At 44.2% G+C, this 19333-nt stretch overlaps 2 protein-coding genes across 4 annotated transcripts in view; one reads left to right on the top strand and one right to left on the bottom strand.

Annotated features, from left to right (window-relative positions):
• Positions 1-7040, bottom strand: part of snx2 (sorting nexin 2) — an 18350-nt gene extending 11310 nt beyond the window's left edge. Inside the window, exons 1-7 of one of the 3 annotated variants that reach the window (XM_017433097.3) lie at positions 6828-7040; positions 2234-2333; positions 1493-1653; positions 1236-1302; positions 962-1005; positions 707-848; positions 236-314 (exon numbers count right to left, since the gene is read on the bottom strand). In XM_017433097.3, coding sequence (XP_017288586.1) covers positions 236-314; positions 707-848; positions 962-1005; positions 1236-1302; positions 1493-1653; positions 2234-2333; positions 6828-7013 — 779 coding nt within the window. In that variant the 5' untranslated portion in view covers positions 7014-7040. Of the gene's footprint in view, positions 1-235; positions 315-706; positions 849-961; positions 1006-1235; positions 1303-1492; positions 1654-2199; positions 2334-6827 lie in introns of all 3 variants that reach the window. The other 2 variants (XM_017433098.3, XM_037979020.1) reach the window with 2 other exon arrangements.
• Positions 7041-7845: 805 nt separating this feature from the next.
• Positions 7846-11418, top strand: rnf214 (ring finger protein 214). The gene is made up of 6 exons (XM_017433096.3): positions 7846-8236; positions 8815-9041; positions 9116-9249; positions 9319-9547; positions 9726-9935; positions 10010-11418. The coding sequence occupies exons 1-6, from the start codon at positions 8047-8049 to the stop codon at positions 10841-10843; spliced, it is 1824 nt and encodes a 607-aa protein (XP_017288585.1). The 5' UTR covers positions 7846-8046; the 3' UTR covers positions 10844-11418.
• The last annotated feature ends 7915 nt before the right edge of the window (positions 11419-19333 follow it).

Genomic DNA, 19333 nt, shown 5'->3' with positions numbered 1-19333 from the left:
CCCCGCCGCCTCCTCTTCCTCCTCCTCCACCCCCGGCCTCTGCCTCCTCCTCCTCCTCCTCCCCCGCTGCCTCCTCCACCCCCTGCCTCATCCTCCTCCCCGCCACCGCCGGCTCCTCCTTTAATTTGGTAACAGCAGCTGAAGTTACTTCCCTGTTCAGCCCCTTGATGCTAACACTGTTAGCTTCAGGCTAACTCAGCTGAACGCCTGCCGGTGCAGCCGTCCGGCTCATTACCTCTCCAGAGCCGACCTCCTCTTCTCCACGAACTCGTTGGATGACTGATCCTCCTTCCCCACCTTCACCTTCGTCATCCCTGCAGAGCGTGAGAGGATGAAGTTATTCCCTGCTGTGTCGGGATTCTTCTTAGAATCTGTATATTCATCATCTTTACAGCCAGAGTCTTCCTGAAAGAACCACAATAATTAAACCCGTTTCACACGATGAGCAGGACTGTCTGCTTCGAGCTGCTCTCAGGTGAAACAGACTCTTTGGCAGGTTTCGAGACTCAGGAGTTAAAATAATCCCCGTCTGGCCTGAAGGTCGGAGGTTTGATCTCGTTTCTTCAGAACGATACAAAAAGCACCGCATGAATAAAATATCTTCTCTGAATGATATGAAGCCATTAAAGTCAGCAGAGAAAGATGAAAAACTCTCCGGTTCTTAGAGACAAACCGTCAGCAGGAAACTGAGCAACCCGTTTCTTACCCACGATGCTTTTCTCCGGAGCAGGGGGGACGATGTAACCGATGTGGAGATACTTGGAGGCCAGTTTGCTGTGCAGACCCAGAAAATCACTGAAACGCCTTTTAACTGAGAAGTCCTTCAGCTTGAACAGAGACATGGAGGTCTGCGACAGAGGGGGAGGAGTTAGAACCTGTTAGAACCTGTTAGAACGTCTGACCATGTTTCAATCATCCAGAACATTAACCAGCAGGAGGTTAGGGTTAGTCAGAATCTGACCTTCGTCGTCACTTTGTAGGCCATGTAGGCGTTCATCCCGTCACCTGGAACACACAGAAGGATTTTAAATTCCTGTTTCATTATCTGACGCTTTAAGACTCACACACACACACACACCTGTCAAACAGAAGGCTGATGGGAAATGTAGGAAACAAAAACAACAACAATCTCACTGGGATTTCTAAATGTTTTCTCAGCTGGGTTTAATTTCCTAAAACTCCAGGAATTTCCAGGTTTTTCCAGGACAACAGACGTCCGGTCATGGAGGACTCACCGACTTTCTCCGGGTCGGACACAGATATGTGAATGTCGAAGGCGTCGCCTCCTTCCTCCTCTTCGATCTGCAGGAAACAAAACAAGAGAAGTTTGGTGGAAAAGTTTCAATTCACTCCGGATTTTCTACCAAAACAAAAATAATTCATCTCCGGTTTGTTTAAAGGAGGTTCAGGTTTAAAATGAAGCTGTGTGTGTGTGTGTGTGTGTGTGTGTGAGTGTGTGTGAGGGTGTGTGTGAGTGTGTGTGTGCAGTTACTTCGTCAAACGAGGAGTGTGTGAACATGTCATCGTGGGCGTGGCCTAGGCGGGGGGTGATGACGGAGGTGGGGGGGGTGATGGGGGTGATGGCGGGAGACGGTCCGTCCGACAGAAGGACGTCTCTCTCCGGACTGTCCAACGACACCTCCTCAGTGGCCTCTGCAGCAAACAAACAGGAAGTTATTTTGATAATTGATCTGAACACACAAGAAAAAACAAATGCCTGATGTCCCTTCAGGGCCTCCGTAGTTTCAGTAAACACTGATGATGATGTTAACAACAACAACAACAACAACAACAGGGCGGCTCCACGGTGGAAACGTTTCTCTGAGTTTGAAAAAGTTTAATTTTGCCCTAAAGTTCAGTAAATATTGTTTTAAAGGAGAAGTTTTTCTTCATAACTTCTGTTGAATTTATTCTTTATTTTCCACCTGAACATGTTTCATGACCTGCTGGATTAATAACTAATTAAATAAAAAATATACAAAGTTTCGTGAATTCTGATCGATTTCAACACAGATAGAACCAAAAGTTTAATGATTTAATAAATAAAATCCTAAACTAAAGTCTTAAACTGATGTTTGACTCTGAGGAAAATGAAGATGAAGCTGAACTTTTTACCAGCAGGACGAGCTGAGAGCTCTTTGAACAGAATATTTTTATTATTAATCACTTTTTATCATCTGGACAACGAGAGTAACAAACGTTTGAAAGCAGGAAGGCGGCGCCTCAGTCGAACCTGCGAACAGATCCTCGGCGTCGTCGTCGAACAGGGAGTCCTGTTTGGGTCCGTTTGAGTTGGTGCTGATGTCCACAGCAGGAAGGCTGGCAGGCTGGGACTAAACAAACAAACAAACAAACAAACATCAACAGCCTGCAGGAGTCCGCTCTGCTTCTGTTCGAAGATGACCAACCAACACTTTCACAGAAAATAAGAAATATAAATAAACTCAAACAAGAATCCAACAGAAACAAGTTCAGATTTACATCCTGAGCTTAAAAACCTCTTCAGCACAAAGAATCTGTTTGTCTAAATTCATCCACATTAAAAGTGTTATTTCTGTTAATGGATATTATTTAAAAATGTCAACATTTCCTGAGTTCAACTTTAAAATAAAACCTTAAAAAGTCACTTTTCATGTTGAGACTCTTTGATTTCCCAGTTTGACAGGAACCTGCAGATCCAGATTTAAAGGCTGTTTCAGGACAGAAACTTGATCTTTTAGGACCAGTTAATGTTTGACAGTTAAACCTGTCTGAGGAAACACTAAAACCCTCAGAAACACGATGAAACCTGAACTCTGCGCCGTTCTAACCACAGAAGAAGAAACCAGATTCCTCAGAAAACCTCAGCAGTTTGTCGTCCGCCCGCTGAAACACACAACTTCCTGTTTGCCAGCGAGGAAACAAGCAGCTGGAGGTCAAACTGATAAATCAGCAGGAGCTGGACGCACCGAGGGGTCAAAGGTCAAGAATGAGCCGCCGGCAGCAGGTTCGAGACGAGGAAGGTCAGGAGATGGAGATCCTGTAACATCCTCCTCAGATCACAAACATTTCAAGCCTTTAGTTAAAGAAAATAAACCAGAAACGAGCTTCAGTTTCATCAAACTGCTTTCAGAAACAGTCTGAAGACATCCACAGCTGCTGGCTGCCTTTTATTTCAATTCTTTTCTAAAACGAACACAAACGAGGTTTGAAACTGTGACACAAACAGATTAAATGTTAAACTAATTAAACGCTGACAGGTAACTTCCAGTTAGACTCAATAATCTGAGGTTTAATCCAGGAATTCTGCCTTAAATCCTACAGATCCAAGTGTTTCTGGGGGGAAGCATTTTATTGATGCACACCACAAAGATTAGATCATTTGTTCAAAACTAAAACATCTGGACGGAAACGTTTCCACAGCTGAAGCTCAGGAACGAACGTAGGAAGGATTGATTTTAGCTGAGAGGACAGAAAGACGCTTCCTCCGTCCAACGGACACAAACCAAACGCCAACAAGACTCGACCAATCAGACGGCTGCGAATGTAGACAGGAGGGGTTTTACGCACAGACTTCAGAACGCACGATTCAATCTGAGCTGAGAGGAGGGTTCGAACTGAAAACAGGAAGCTGCAGACTTTCAAAGTAAACTGACCTAACCTTAAACTAACCTTAAACTAACCCAAACTAACCTTAAACTAACCCAAACTAACCTTAAACTAACCTTAAACTAACCTAAACTAACCCAAACTAACCCAATATACCCTTAAACTAACCTAAACTAACCCAAACTAACCCAAACTAACCTTAAACTAACCCAAAATAACATTAAACTAACCGCAATTAACTCAAACTAACGTTAAACTAACCTAAACTTAAACTATCCCAAACTAACCCTAACTAAGCTTAAACTTACCTTAAACTAACCAAAATTAACCCAAACTAACCTTAAACTAACCCAAACTAACATTAAACTAACCTAAATTAACCCAAACTAACGTTAAACTAACCTAACCTTAAACAAACCCAAACTAAACCAAACTAACCTTAAACTAACCTAAACTAACCCAAACTAACCTAAATATCCCCAAACTAACCTAAACTAACCCAAACTAACCTTAAATTAACCTTAAACTAACCAAAATTAACCCAAACTAACCTTTAACTAACCCAAACTAACCTTAAACTAACCTTAAACTAACCCAAACTAACCTAAACTAACAAAAATTAACCCAAACTAACCTAAACTAACCCAAACTAACCTTAAACTACCCTTAAACTAACCAAAATTAACCCAAACTAACCTTAAACTAACCCAAACTGTTTGTTTGTTTGTTTGTTTAAAAGATGTGAGAAATTAAAAGTAATCATCATCCAGTGAAAACTGAGACCCGTTTACTGCAGAACCAGACCATGTTGGATTCATGTGGACCAAAATCCTAAAAACCAGACGGAGCCGAGTCCACACTCCTGAAACTGAAGTCCACCTTAAAACCAGGAGCCACCTTAACAACCTTCAGCTGTTTATTGGGTCTTTAAACATAAACCCCCGAAACATTCATTCTGCTGCTCACAGACACACACACACATACACACACACACACAACCACACGAGTCACTGAGGAGCTGTTGTGACACTCGAAGAAGAGAATCATCACCAGGAAAGAAATCTGTTAGTGCTGACGTGACAAAAACAGATACAGTGTGTCNAACCAAAATTAACCCAAACTAACCTTAAACTAACCCAAACTAACATTAAACTAACCTAAATTAACCCAAACTAACGTTAAACTAACCTAACCTTAAACAAACCCAAACTAAACCAAACTAACCTTAAACTAACCTAAACTAACCCAAACTAACCTAAATATCCCCAAACTAACCTAAACTAACCCAAACTAACCTTAAATTAACCTTAAACTAACCAAAATTAACCCAAACTAACCTTTAACTAACCCAAACTAACCTTAAACTAACCTTAAACTAACCCAAACTAACCTAAACTAACAAAAATTAACCCAAACTAACCTAAACTAACCCAAACTAACCTTAAACTACCCTTAAACTAACCAAAATTAACCCAAACTAACCTTAAACTAACCCAAACTGTTTGTTTGTTTGTTTGTTTAAAAGATGTGAGAAATTAAAAGTAATCATCATCCAGTGAAAACTGAGACCCGTTTACTGCAGAACCAGACCATGTTGGATTCATGTGGACCAAAATCCTAAAAACCAGACGGAGCCGAGTCCACACTCCTGAAACTGAAGTCCACCTTAAAACCAGGAGCCACCTTAACAACCTTCAGCTGTTTATTGGGTCTTTAAACATAAACCCCCGAAACATTCATTCTGCTGCTCACAGACACACACACACATACACACACACACACAACCACACGAGTCACTGAGGAGCTGTTGTGACACTCGAAGAAGAGAATCATCACCAGGAAAGAAATCTGTTAGTGCTGACGTGACAAAAACAGATACAGTGTGTCTCTGTGTGTGTGTGTGTGGTTGTGTTTGTGTTGGTGTGTGTGTGTGTGTGTGTGTGTGTGAGCTGAAGTTACAACATGCCTGCAGAGGAACGGTTTTTAAACTGAATGAATGAAATGAGCTGAAGGAGATCTTTGGAGTCATGAAGAAGGGAAAGAGGACAGGCCAAACAAACAAAAAAACAAACAAACAACAACAACAACACAAAGATGATAAACAGCACAAAACAACAGGTAGGTGCTCAGGATGATCCAAAATAAAAATAAACAGACAGTAAAGACAAATAAAACTCTGTTAGAATCAGAAACACAAAACCTGGAGACAGAACCCCAAGGAGAACAACCCGACCCGATCCCACCAGAACCGAACCTCCTGTTCATAAAAACAGCCTTTCTGACAGGAAGCTGCAGGAATTTATCTATTTGGAGTTTTTAATCTTCAGATATTTTATCAAACGTGTCCTTGACTCTGAGCTGTTAAATAAAAAGAAAAACTTTTAGTTAAACGTTGAGGATTTAAAAACAACCTGTTAGATCAAAAGCTAAACCCAGAAAATATAAATTAACTGCAATAAACAGAATTTTCCTGCTAAATAAAGAAACTTTGTTCTGTTTTCTTGGTTTCTGCAGTAAGATTCAGATAAAAACCTTCATAAAAGAAGGACAGCTGCTGTTTTTACTGTCAGGAAATTAATCCCTGATATCTGATCTGAGCGCTTCAGGGAACTGGAAATTAAAAAAAGGTGTTCAGGTGGATGGATTTTCAGGAGTCAGGAGTTTATAGGTTTAGTTGCCATAAAGGGTTAGGCTTTCTACAATAAAAACTGTTGTCTCTGATGAGTTATCATGACTTTGAGACCCATAAGAAGAACATATTTAACATATTAAACATGTTTCTGTGGCGTATCTGAGCCGCCATGAGAGGAACACTAATGTATAAATCCTCTGTGATTAAAAACAAACTAACCATAACCTGGTTGGTTAAACTGACTCATTAACTGAGTAACACGCTGCTTGAGTTTCCGTTTCTCCTACCTCCCCTGAAGGCACCACGCTCACCTGTGTGACTGTCACCTGACCGCCTGTGCACACCTGGAACTGTGCGCGTTTTCTGACCCTTCCCGGCTCCTGTAGCTGTGTCTTTGAAGGCCAGTGTTTGTTTTGTGTTTCTCCTCAGCATTTAAAGCACCAGACCTGCATCCCTGACCGGACCTCGTTATAAAAACACATATTTCAGGTTAGCCGGCTGCTTCCTGCTCCTCTCGGCTTGTTTATGATCATCTGGAAGCATCACGCCCTGCCTGGCTGTCCCTGCTGCCATTCGGCCTCCCTCCCTTCCATCACCTCCTCCTCACCTCCTCCTGCTCCGCGCGCGGCTCCGGGAACAGGTCCTCCCCGTCCTCCACCTCATGGAAGTCGGTGTGCTCCGGCGGAGGCTCCCGGGCGGCTGCGTCCGTCATGTCGGCGTCCTTCCTGCGGGCTGAATGCGTCGGGAGACGGGAAGAGGAGCGGGAGTCAGGAGGTTCTCCCTGCTCCGTCATGTGACGTCCTGCTGGGAACCAGAGAGGAGCAGGACGAGGAGAGGTCTCACTCCGCTCCGAGTTTATAGGACCAGCCACGAAGAAAACATTTCTGAAATAACAGTCAGATATTTGCTGACATTTTCATTAAAACGTTACAGAAACTTGGAGAGGAGTGAGACCTCCTCCTTGTCCCACTCCTCAGATAATTTAATTATTTTTTTTATTACAAGGCCCTGAAACTGAGAAGGGAGTGTAATAATTACATCATGATGTTATCATATAATATTTAAACTTCTCTCACCTTACTGACATTTTATTTTTGAACAAAATTATAGAAAAAAACACAAACTCTCAAACATCACAAATAAAACATTTGAAAGAACATCAAATTTAAAACATGTCTATACACTGACCTGATTTAAAACAAGTATTTATAACCCCAAACATAAAATATCCTAACAAAGTATTAATCTGTGTGTAAATCAGGATTATTTTAATGTTGATTAACTCAGATGTGAAGCTTGCTGCTTTCCATCCGGATATCCATCTAAGGTTTAAATGAATCAGAATTAATAAATAAATAAACACATCATAGTCATTCAATTAAATACTTTTAGTCACATTTTTAAATAAATTAATTTAAAGTTTAGTTTTAATTAGGGTGAATAGGTAATAAAGAGGTTGACTTTTAAACCTATTTAAATTACTTTGAACGTTTTTAATTTCATTAATAAATCTGATAGCTATGACATTTTAAAAAATGCTGTAAAGTTGTCTATTTATTGAACGACCAGTTAATGTAAAAATCACGAATATAGACGATCTTTGTCCCACACACGTTGACGTGTTTCAACCCGGATTATTTTCAGGGAGACACGCCGTCACTTCCGTCCGGCGGTGACTGTAATGTTCAGTTTAACTGAATAAATTATAACAGAGGGAGTTAACAGCCTTTTTGGGAACATTAAAGGCCTAACTCGGTTATATTTAATTTGTTTCTGACACTTTCTGTCAGCGGGAACAGTTTAAGTTTTGTTTTTTTGTAGTTAGCATGGATGCTAGCGGGGAAACGGCTAACCTGCAGGTCTGTGAGGAAGAGGAGCAACAATCCCAAACAGAGGAAGAAGAGGAGGACCTGGACCTGGACCTGGACCTGGACCTGGACTTGGAGCTAGACCTGGACCAGGACCAGAGCCTCGACCAGAACCTGGAGCTGGAGCTGGCTAAAATGGCAGTTGGAGGTGAAATGTTTCAGGTTTCCAGAGAAATGAAACTGTTGTAAAACTTTATCTTGTTTGTTTAAACTTCTCCTGGGCTCATGAGTGTGATTCTTCTGACTTATATTTAAACAGATCCATGTTTTATTTATTCTAACTCTTCTTTAAAGACAAAAATATAACAAACTTTTACCTTCTTTACAAACAGAGGAGCTGCTCTGAATCTGTCCACAGTTATTTATGAATAAAACAAGAGTGGATTTTATATTTACATCAGTTTTCTTGTTTTTTTTCCACATCTGAACCAAATGAGCTCAAATAAAGAATCAGTTTGAACAAATCCAGGTTATGTTCTGTTTATCTGATTTAACTAATCCTAACTCAGAAAACCTTCACAGGTTATCTGTGTCTAAATGTGTTCATGTAATAATCATAACCAGAAACCTAAAGCAGGATATTTATAACTAATCCTTGCCCTTCATGATGCCTGAAGGTAACCTGGATCTGTTGAACAGGATTCTTTAGCCTCAGGTGTGGAAGCAGAAACTTTAGACCTCCTCCTGCTGTGGACTGATCACCTGCCGTCTCCTGTCCCCCCTCAGACCTGATCCACACGGTCCAGGCCGTGCAGACGGACGGCACCGCGGAGTCCGCCACCAACACGCAGCCGGACTGGGAGGATCAGGTGGCGGCCATGTTGGCGTACGGCTCCGAGCTGACGAAGGAGGTCAACCGGCTGGTGAAGAAGCAGAAGAAGGAGGAGGAGGCTAAAGTGAAACAGAAGCAGCAGCTGCAGAAGATGAAGGACGAGGCTGTCCACCAGCACCAGGTGATACACACGAACACATGGCCTCATACGCCGCCTGAAGCTTCTCCTCGGGGTTAAACTCACTGTGTTTTCAGGCTCTGCTGGAAAAAGTCGAGTCGCTGAGAGTCAAACTGCAGCTCAACAACTCCAAGGCCACCAGGAAGAACTTCCTGAGCAAGAAACAGGAAATGACATCAGAGAGGAACAGAGCAGAGGAGGAGAGGAACAGGTGAGACGGGAGGGAAAGCTTTTAATGAGTGACGTGAACACCTGAACCCACCTGCTGTCCTTCGCTCAGGCTGCTGCGGGAGCTGGAGGACGGCGAAAGGAAGCTGACCGCGCTCAGCGAGGAGCAGGCCGAGGAGCAGCACAGGTGGAGGGAGGAGCTGGAGGAGCTGAGGGGGCAGATGGAGCGAGTGAAGAAGGAGGCGCAGGAGGCCCAGCTGCAGGCGCTAAAGGAGGAGATCACAGCCGTGGAGAAGCAGAGAGACGTGGCCATGTCCCACATCGAGGCCTGGCTCAGAGAGGTCCCCGCAAACACAACGCCTCACTTTTTATCTTTAATGATGTTAATCTGAGATATTTATAGCAGCGTGAGCGCCGACACGAGTAGTTACAGTTATATAACCAGTCTGGTTAATAACACAGGACTAGTTCTAACCTAGGTCCAGTCCTGTAACCTCTCTGCTGTTCCTCTGGTTCCAGGTGTCTCAGTACCTGAGCGCTCTCAGGGTGGAGTTCCCGCAGCAGTACAATTTGGACCGGGCCAAGTGGGAGAAAAACGAAGGTTTGGTCCGGAAGAACCAGGCCGAGTTGCAGAAGCGTTTCCAGGAGGTTCTGCAGCAGCTCCATCAGGGCCGGAGGCTGGAGTCCCTCCCCCGGATCAACATTCTGGCTCTGCCGCAGGTCCCCATGGTGAGTCAGGAAACCGTTTCCGTCTGAAAGAACCGCTTCGGTTTAACTCAGAACTTCCGTCTGTTCTCTGATAGGCTGACCTCCGGCTCAGACAGGTGATGCAGTCACTGGCTCCGCCCCCACCTCCTGCAGCCAATCAGCCCTTCCACAACCCTCCACAGAGACACCCACACTTCTACCCGCCGCGCCTCCGTCACCCCCACCCTCACCCTCACCACCCCCAGTACCACACCTCCTTCCACTCTCCTGCCCAGCTGTACCTTCAGCCCCCCCCAGGGCAGCAGCACCAAGCTCCACCCCCTTTCCAGCATCAGTTCCCGCCCCCCACGGGCTCCTCGATGAGGGTGACTCCGCCTCCCAGCCTGTCCCCGTCCCCTCCAGTTCAGCCGATCCACCCGGCCGCCCACTCACCGCCTCCCCCCGCTGCTCCTGCCGCCCCCTCGGGCCCCTCGGCCCCCTCGGCCCCCTCGGCCCCCACCGACAAACTGGAGAAGCTTCTGGAGCGGCTCAGGACCCGGTTCCCTCTGTGCAACAAGGCCCAGCTGTGGACTCTGCTGCAGCAGGTGAAGAGCTCCAGGGGGACGCTGGCAGGAATGTCCATGGATGATGTCATCGAGCAGGTCGGCTTCAAGCTGGCCCAGAGCGAGAGGTCGGCCCCGGGGCCCATCAGCAGGCCCGCTCCCCCGGGGCCCATCCAGAGACCGACCCCTCCCCTGCAGAGAGCCGCCCCCGCCGCACCTCCACCTGCAGCCGGGGTCCGAAAGCTCTGCCTGATGTGCCAGAACCACGTGGACCAGGAGAGCCGGCACCCGCTGAGCTGCTCCCACACCATCCACAAAGACTGCATCCAGATGTGGCTGCAGTCCAGCAAGAACAACTCCTGCCCCTTCTGCCCCGGGGGGCAGTAACACCGGAGCGTCGTGAAGCTGATTTCTGCCCCCGGGGGGCAGTAACACCGGAGCGTCGTGAAGCTGATTTCTGCCCCCGGGGGACAGTAACACCGGAGCGTCGTGAAGCTGATTTCTGCCCCCGGGGGGCAGTAACACCGGAGCGTCGTGAAGCTGATTTCTGCCCCCGGGGGGCAGTAACACCGGAGCGTCGTGAAGCTGATTTCTGCCCCCGGGGGGCAGTAACACCGGAGCGTCGTGAAGCTGATTTCTGCCCCCGGGGGGCAGTAACACCGGAGCGTCGTGAAGCTGATTTCTGCCCCCGGGGGGCAGTAACACCGGAGCGTCGTGAAGCTGATTTCTGCCCCCGGGGGGCAGTAACACCGGAGCGTCGTGAAGCTGATTTCTGCCCCCGGGGGACAGTAACACCGGAGCATGGGGCTGTTATGAAGATGACTCTGTTTGTCCCTGTTTATCATTTATTCCATGTAAACGGTGCAACAGAGCACCAGCTGAGACATGAAGCAGTTATAAAGAATGTTGTCTGTTTTATTCACTTTATTTCAACCTTTCTAATAAAAACCCCTAAAAATGTTTGTTCTGTGTTGGGTTTGACTTCAGGAGGCGTTCACGAATACAGCGTTATCCCAGCCTGATATCAGCCTTTAAACTCGTCCTCAAACCCCCCCTCCCTCCAAACTCCTGGTTTGTCCCTGAGGACATCTCCGTCCACTCGGTCGATGGACGAGGTCCCAGTAAATACGAGCTGTGAAATGTTTCCATCTGTGGGAGTGTGTGTCAGTAATGACTGTATTTATGACCCACTTCCTGTTTACTGTCCCCCCCCCACCGGAGTTTTGAAGGTTATCTCAGCACTCGCAGCAGAACCAATCAGAGCTGCTGAACGAAATAAAACTACAGCAGAGAAAATCAAACGGCTGCAGGAGGATCTGAGAGAAAAGACAGGTTCCACGTCTGAAAAACATCGTCTGTCTCTGAAGGATTTCACCTGTCTGTTAGCAAAATATCTCGTGAAGCACTGGACAGAATTGAATGAAACTCAAAGTAATCATTCGTCTACGACCCTCCCCCCCACCCCCACAGCTTACTGATCCTGAGCTAACATTGGGTGGTAGTAGCTGGGAGTCATCCTCCACAGACCTCTGATATCACAGCTAAAGATCTTTTCAGGTCTTTAACTGATTTTTTTCCAGTTTTTGGACCAGCTACTTCGGCTCATGTTCAGCTCTTTTAGTTTTAAAACCTTCGGCTTGTTCAGGACATCTCAGCTATGACTGACAGTTTCTGTCACGTTTACACTTTTTAACTTGAACTTTCCTCACATACACTGAAATATTTTCTAATCTTTGACAAACTTTCAGCTTTTTAAAATCTGCTTCAGTGTACCTGCTTCACTTTTAGCTTTTAGCTACTGATTTGTTAGTTTTAGCTTTTGTTGTTTTAACTTCAATCCTCATTCAGCTCTCAGTCTTCAGTTTCTTTAAGCTCTGTTTTGATTTAGATTTTTTGTTTTTATTTTTACGCAGCTGAAGAGCCGTGTTGTGAAAATGCTAATTAGCCTGAGCTAAAAATGGTGTATAACCTTCGACCCTAAAAGTGAGAAATTAGAGAAATAAAGGATCAATAAAAGCTCAGAAATCAGCCAAATGTTCAGCTGATCTGAGCTAAAGTAAGAAGCCTTTACTGCCCCCTGCTGATCGCAGCTCAAGCTAATGCTAATGATGGGATGGAGCTAATATAAATAATCTGAGGCTGCAGCTCATCTTCCTCGTTAAAGATGGTCTGAGTTTAAAACTCCTTTTCTCTCCTCTGCTGAGGATCGGAGACTGGGTGGGTGGAGGTGTTTGTGTTACTGACGGGTGGAGGTGTTTGTGTCATGAGCGGGTCAGAACTTCTCCAGGTTTCAGGCATCAGTGACGCTCTGCAGTGACGGCTCTCATGTTTGGGTTATTATTGGCTGATTTACTGACCGTGGGACAAACAAGCATCGTTACCGGAGCCAGTAACTGTGAGCCGAACCGACTGCTCCCAAACTGCAGGCTGGGGGGCCCTCAGGGGCCCTTAAGAGCTCCACGTAGGACCCCCGGGCAAAGCGAGAGAGTTTTATTTGACTATTATCTCAGTGAGGAGGAGATAAAGGAGGGAGGGCGAGCGAGGCTGTGAGCTGCGATCCACAGAGGGTGCTTAAAGGAAACGTTCTCCATAAAACAGAACAGGTGTTCTGCAGCTGAGAACATCATTTACTCTCATCAGCTCACCGTGAGATAATTGAGTCCTTGGAGTCTCATTTCCTTAGAAGAGGAGGAAAAACAGGTTGCTTCAGGTTGTTGGTGTGTTTTCTGAACTCATCATTTTCTATAAAACGGATTATTTTAAAACATTTTTTAATAAAAACATGTTTTTCTAATCTCCTACCAAGGAGATGAAGATCTCTGTTCTTCAGCCTCATGTTCTGGTTTTAGAGACTCAGAGGATCCAGGGGGCGGAGCCAGAGGTTCCTGATGACGTTTGTTTTTTAGCAGATGAATGTTGATAAAAGAGCCTCTTTGTGTTTTACAGACGGGACATGAATGCAACACATGACCTGGAGTGGATGGTGAAGGTTTACTTCCTGTCAGTCAAATAAAGACTTTAACAAGCTGCATGGCTGAACACCAGCAGCAAAACTAAAGGGATGAGCCAGGCACTACTTTAACTGGAATCTGGCCTTTTCACAGGCAGACAATAAATACAAAATGAAAATCTTCTGCTGCTTTTAGCTTGTGTTCTGCTGCTTTTAGCTTGTGTTCTGCTGCTTTTAGCTCCTGTTCTGCAGCTTTTAGCTCCTGTTCCGCTGCTTTTAGCTCCTGTTCTGCTGCTTTTAGCTCCTGTTCTGCTGCTTTTAGCTCATGTTCTCCTTGTTTTAGCTCGTGTTCTCCTTGTTTTAGCTCATGTTCTCCTTGTTTTAGCTCATGTTCTCCTTGTTTTAGCTCGTGTTCTCCTTTTTTCAGCTTGTGTTCTCCTTGTTTTAGCTCATGTTCTCTTTGTTTCAGTTTCTCTGGCTGCAGGCTGGTTGCGAAGCCTTAATAAAAGTTTTATTTTAGCTCATGTTCTCCTAGTTTTAGCTCGTGTTCTCCTTGTTTTTTTGCTTGTGTTCTCCTTGTTTTATCTCGTGTTCTCCTTGTTTTATCTCGTGTTCTCCTTGTTTTAGCTCGTGTTCTCCTTGTTTCAGCTCGTGTTCTCCTTGTTTCAGCTCATGTTCTCCTTGTTTTAGCTCATGTTCTCCTAGTTTTAGCTCGTGTTCTCCTTGTTTTAGCTTGTGTTCTCCTTGTTTTATCTCGTGTTCTCCTTGTTTCAGCTCGTGTTCTCCTTGTTTCAGCTCGTGTTCTCCTTGTTTTAGCTCATGTTCTCCTAGTTTTAGCTCGTGTTCTCCTTGTTTTAGCTTGTGTTCTCTTTGTTTTAGCTCGTGTTCTCCTTGTTTTATCTCGTGTTCTCCTTGTTTTAGCTCGTGTTCTCCTTGTTTCAGCTCATGTTCTCCTAGTTTTAGCTCATGTTCTCCTAGTTTTAGCTCGTGTTCTCCTTGTTTTAGCTCGTGTTCTCTTTGTTTTAGCTCGTGTTCTCCTTTTTTTATCTCGTGTTCTCCTTGTTTTAGCTTGTGTTCTCCTTGTTTTAGCTCATGTTCTCCTACTTTTAGCTCGTGTTCTCCTTGTTTTAGATCGTGTTCTCCTAGTTTTAGCTCATGTTCTCCTTGTTTTAGCTTGTGTTCTCTTTGTTTTAGCTCATGTTCTCCTTGTTTTATCTCGTGTTCTCCTTGTTTCAGCTTGTGTTCTCCTAGTTTTAGCTCGTGTTCTCCTTGTTTTAGCTCGTGTTCTCCTTGTTTCAGCTCATGTTCTCCTAGTTTTAGCTCATGTTCTCCTAGTTTTAGCTCGTGTTCTCCTTGTTTTAGCTCATGTTCTCCTAGTTTTAGCTCATTTTCTCCTTGTTTTATCTCGTGTTCTCCTTGTTTTAGCTTGTGTTCTCCTTGTTTTAGCTCATGTTCTCCTACTTTTAGCTCGTGTTCTCCTTGTTTTAGATCGTGTTCTCCTTGTTTTAGATCGTGTTCTCCTTGTTTTATCTCGTGTTCTCCTTGTTTTAGCTCATGTTCTCCTTGTTTTAGCTCGTGTTCTCCTTGTTTCAGCTCGGTTCCGTCTGACTGATGGGACCTCAGCCTCAGACAGAAGACTGAAGAACTCTTTGAAGGTTCTAAGCTCTGCTGAGCTGCTGGATCTCCTCCAGCTGTTTCCTCTGAGGGGGAACTGAAGAACCAGATGTTTCCTCTGATATTTCAGGCTGCCGTTCGTTAAAGAGCTCCTCTGAAAACCTCCTGGCTCGTCTCAGAGAAGAACTTTTAGGGAACCGAGGAAAGAAAAATCAATTGTGTGTTTGAGAGTTGGATGGTGACATTCTGCAGAACATCAGCAACGATCGGCCTCGTCTCCGGAGTCACAAAGTGCTTCTGGAGCTGCGCTGTCAATTACAGAGGCAGGAAAATTCAGATCCGACACGGGTTTGCTGCAGGTTCCTCCTGACGTGTTCCCTGCGTCTCCGGGGAGAACGTCTGAAGGCCGAACAAACACTTTAACGAGGCGCCGCGGCTGTTTTAATGCTCGCCATCAACACCATCGACTGTGTGACACGAGAACTAAATGCCACATTGCTGCTGGAGGTCACTTTATTTCTGAAAACAGCAATGCTGCCCCCTGCTGGTCTGCCAGATCAACTACAGGAGGAAACTATAGGAGCCTCCATTTTCCTTTCCTGCTTCTCCTCTCCGGGTCGCAGGGAGCTGGTGTCTCCTGTGTGAGAGGAGAGGGGACAACTGGACGGGTCTCCTTCACAGGGACACACAGGGACAAAGAGCCACTCTCACACCGGTTAATCAGCAGTTAATCTATCCTGTTTCCAGAATGGGAGGAACCCAAACCCAGGGAGAACAGGGAGAACGGGGAGAACATGTAAACAGACCTCAGGCCGGGAGGTGAACCTGCGACCTTTTTTCTGTGTGGCGACAGCTCTAACCGCTGTACCACCTGCTTTAGACCATACAATAAAAGGTTTTATTATTTTATCAAGAACAGATACTGACTGCAGTAAAGAGATGATTTAGTTTATTGCAGCAGAATTTAAAGTCTTGTCTTAGATTGAACATTTTAAAACATTTTTTTATTTGACTGACAGACATGATTTAAAGAACTACATATTAAACAAAATATTTTAATGTCTGTTGGATTTATATCAAAGTTTATTTATAATAATAATAATAATATTAATAATAATAATAATAATAATCTTTCCTTTTCTGTCTGTTTTTATGACTTGGTTCTAGTTTATTAACCAGCTTTAAGAAGCGTTGAAATAAATGTTTTTTAATTCTGTATTATATTTGTATTTTAAACTAGTTTTTAGGGGTTTTATTTAACATAAAGACTCATCTGAGGACAAGCTAATAAGCATGAGTTATAAATGCTGTCATTTATGGTTTTAATAAACAGTTTTAGAGTAAAAGTAAAAGAAATAAGATACATGTTTAACAATAGAATTAAAGCAGAATTTTCTACAGAAAATAAACATAAAATAAAAAATAGTGAAGCACAAAAACGCGTTTCTGACATGAGATAAAAAAATAAACTAAATTCTAAAATACAGTTTAATTAAGGCGCCTCCTGAGCTTTACAGCAACAGTTTAATAATAAATAAAAAGACAGATAAAACTGAACTGTGTGGTTTTTTCAAATTGTCCTTATTGTCTTTTGACTAAATTTACTTTCAGTGAATGTTTTCATCATTTGGATGCTTATATAATATTAATTAAAAGGTTTTATTCTGAGGATCCGATTTGCTTTGTCACTAAATTTATTTTATAAATTTAAAAACGCTTATTAATCAACATGAAGACAAGAGAGGCTAATTCTCATCTGTCATATTTCATTTATGACGTCTGATTATAGAGATGGTTGTGTTGAGACGTGTGGGGACAGGTAGGACAGGTGGGGACATGTGGGGACAGGTAGGACAGGTGGGACAACATTTATTAAATGTGTTACTGGATCAAACTCTCTATTTGCTTTTAATAAAACTAAATGTTTGGATATGAAACCGTTTGTTTAAATTACCCCCAGATTCCATTAACTCCCATAATTCCCATAATTCCCATGGAAGGTTTCTGGAAGTTTTCGGCTCCTTTGAATCCTCACTGAGTCAGGAGAACTTCCAAAATGAGCAGACTATCCCTTTAAGGTGTGTGGCTTTGGTTTGAGGTTCTGGTTCTTGCAGAACTGGACTCAGAGGAACCCTGAGGAACCCTGAGATCCAGCCCTGGTATATAAAGTTCTGCTGGTGTCGCTCGGAGGGCCTCTCTGGAAGATAAATGGTGTTTATCAGCAGCTTTGCTCAGGACGCGTCTAATTAGCTTTTTTCTTAAAGGTTGTATTTATTAGTATCCATCATCTGTGTCGTTACATCAATTAATGCTGTTGACGGGCCGTGGAGCTGCCTCCTCCTCCCCCCCGAGCCTTCAGCAGCAGAAGAACCTCTTCTCTCCTCGTTGGCATTAAAGGCCTGTCATCCCAGCATGCCGCGGGGCCCCCGGCCACAGCCCAGCGGTGTCAATTAAATTTGATTGACTGAGTAAAAGAAGCAACAAATAAGCCAAAACAACCGACACAAAAATCTATACATGACTCCTCACAGCCCCCCTCCGAACCTCCCCGCCTCGGCTGTCAAATCAAACGCTCCTCTTACCCGGTTTCACGGCGTGTGTGTGTGTGTGTGTGTGTCCATAAACACCTCCTCCTCAGCAAACAGAGTGAACCAATTAGCGGCTGTGGAGCCTCGCCCGCAGCACAGACCCCTGGGTATCGACTCAAACTGTTGTCCAATAAATGAGGTCTAATTTATCAGTTTAACTTCACCCCCTCCGCCCCCCCGCCCCCCGAAGGAAACGCCAGGAAAGAGGAGGTGAAAAAGGAAACAAATAGCTGCAGTTTTTTTGTTTCCTCTGAAAAAGCCTCCTGACTGCAGCCTGGTCTGAATCCCTGCGACTCGTTGAGCTAATTGTCAGCCTGCGAGCTCATGTTTCATATTTGCCGCCATGATTGAGGGGGCCATTAGAGCGGCCCCCATTAGGCTCCGTGGGGAAGCAGCGGCCCTGCGTGGGAACCATCAAACACCAATTTGCTTCCCAAACACCATAAATCTGCCCCGTTAAGTGACTGTTTTTGATGCCGCTGGAGCGCGCAGAAATAAATATCAGCTCTGTTATACATCGTCCGCTAAATTACCAGTGAGTACAATTCACACACGGCATCCATCTTGATCAGCGGTGGTCAAAAGTGGGGTCCTGGGACCCGCAGAGGGCCTCTAACGGTGTTACAGGAGGTCTCAGTGAAGGCAGCGTTTATCATCAAAGATCCTGAGGAACCGAAACAAACAGTTTGGTCATGCAGATGGACACCACAGTAATCGTCTAACCTGTGGTGGGACGTAGTTTTATGAATCTAAACCTGTTAGCAGTGATGCTAACATCTGATACTAACAGGGGCAGTTAAATAAACACGGTTTAAAACATCTGAGCAACAAAAACCAGATTTAAAACCTGATCTGACTCTGAAACCGGACCGGACACCAGAACTGGTTCTGGTTTCATTATTTACACCAAACTTATTCACAGAAATAAAACAAGTTTGAACTAGAAGCTCTCAGAGATCTGGGTCATAATCTGGATCAGAACCAGAATTTATTCCATTGTTTTTATACATTTCATCCTGATCTTTGCTGACAGACAGACGGACAGAACCGGAACCAGAACCTCCTCGGTGGAGGAAACTAAAGGGTCACCTGTAGGAGCAGAGAGGAGCTTTAACCAAAGGGCTTACCTGTGAGCTTGACCTTTGACCCCTGAGGTGTCCAGCTGTCCTCCGTCCTTTAAAACCAACCAGAAGCTGCAGACAGTTCGGTCTTTATGACTCCAGCTTTTTAACTTCCACTTTTCCTTCAAATTCTTAAAAAAAAACGGAATATACTAAAAAATCCGCCCTAATCAGGCTAATGCTAGCATTAGCCCACATTCACTAAAGCGGTAATTCAAAGGGGCGTGGCCTAACGCCTGTCAATCACTCGGCACATTAAATGTAATCAGAATCTTCCGCTGCTGTGTTTGAGCGGTAAGAAATGAGAAAAACTCAGAAGGATTCTGTTTTTCTCCAGGCTGTTTGGACCTGAATTTGTTCTGAGTTCCACCAAAATGTGAAAAGATTTGTTTAAATATTTTTGACAGTAATTGTCCTCATTTTTCAGATCAATTTCCAGACGAAACTTTAATTTCTGAGCACAAATTGAACGCACCATTAGCTGCTGATTAAAGCGTCTGTTTAAATTCAGTCAATGTTTGAACTTCTTATTTAACCCTAATTATACCATTTTAATGATCTACTCCTAACTATGTAGTCTTTAATTTTAATCAGTTCATTGTTT

This window comes from Kryptolebias marmoratus, linkage group LG1 (assembly GCF_001649575.2).
Source record: "Kryptolebias marmoratus isolate JLee-2015 linkage group LG1, ASM164957v2, whole genome shotgun sequence".
NCBI lineage: Eukaryota > Metazoa > Chordata > Actinopteri > Cyprinodontiformes > Rivulidae > Kryptolebias > Kryptolebias marmoratus.
The sequence above is the reverse complement of the archived record's forward strand: the minus strand, read 5'-3'. Positions and strand labels throughout refer to the sequence as shown.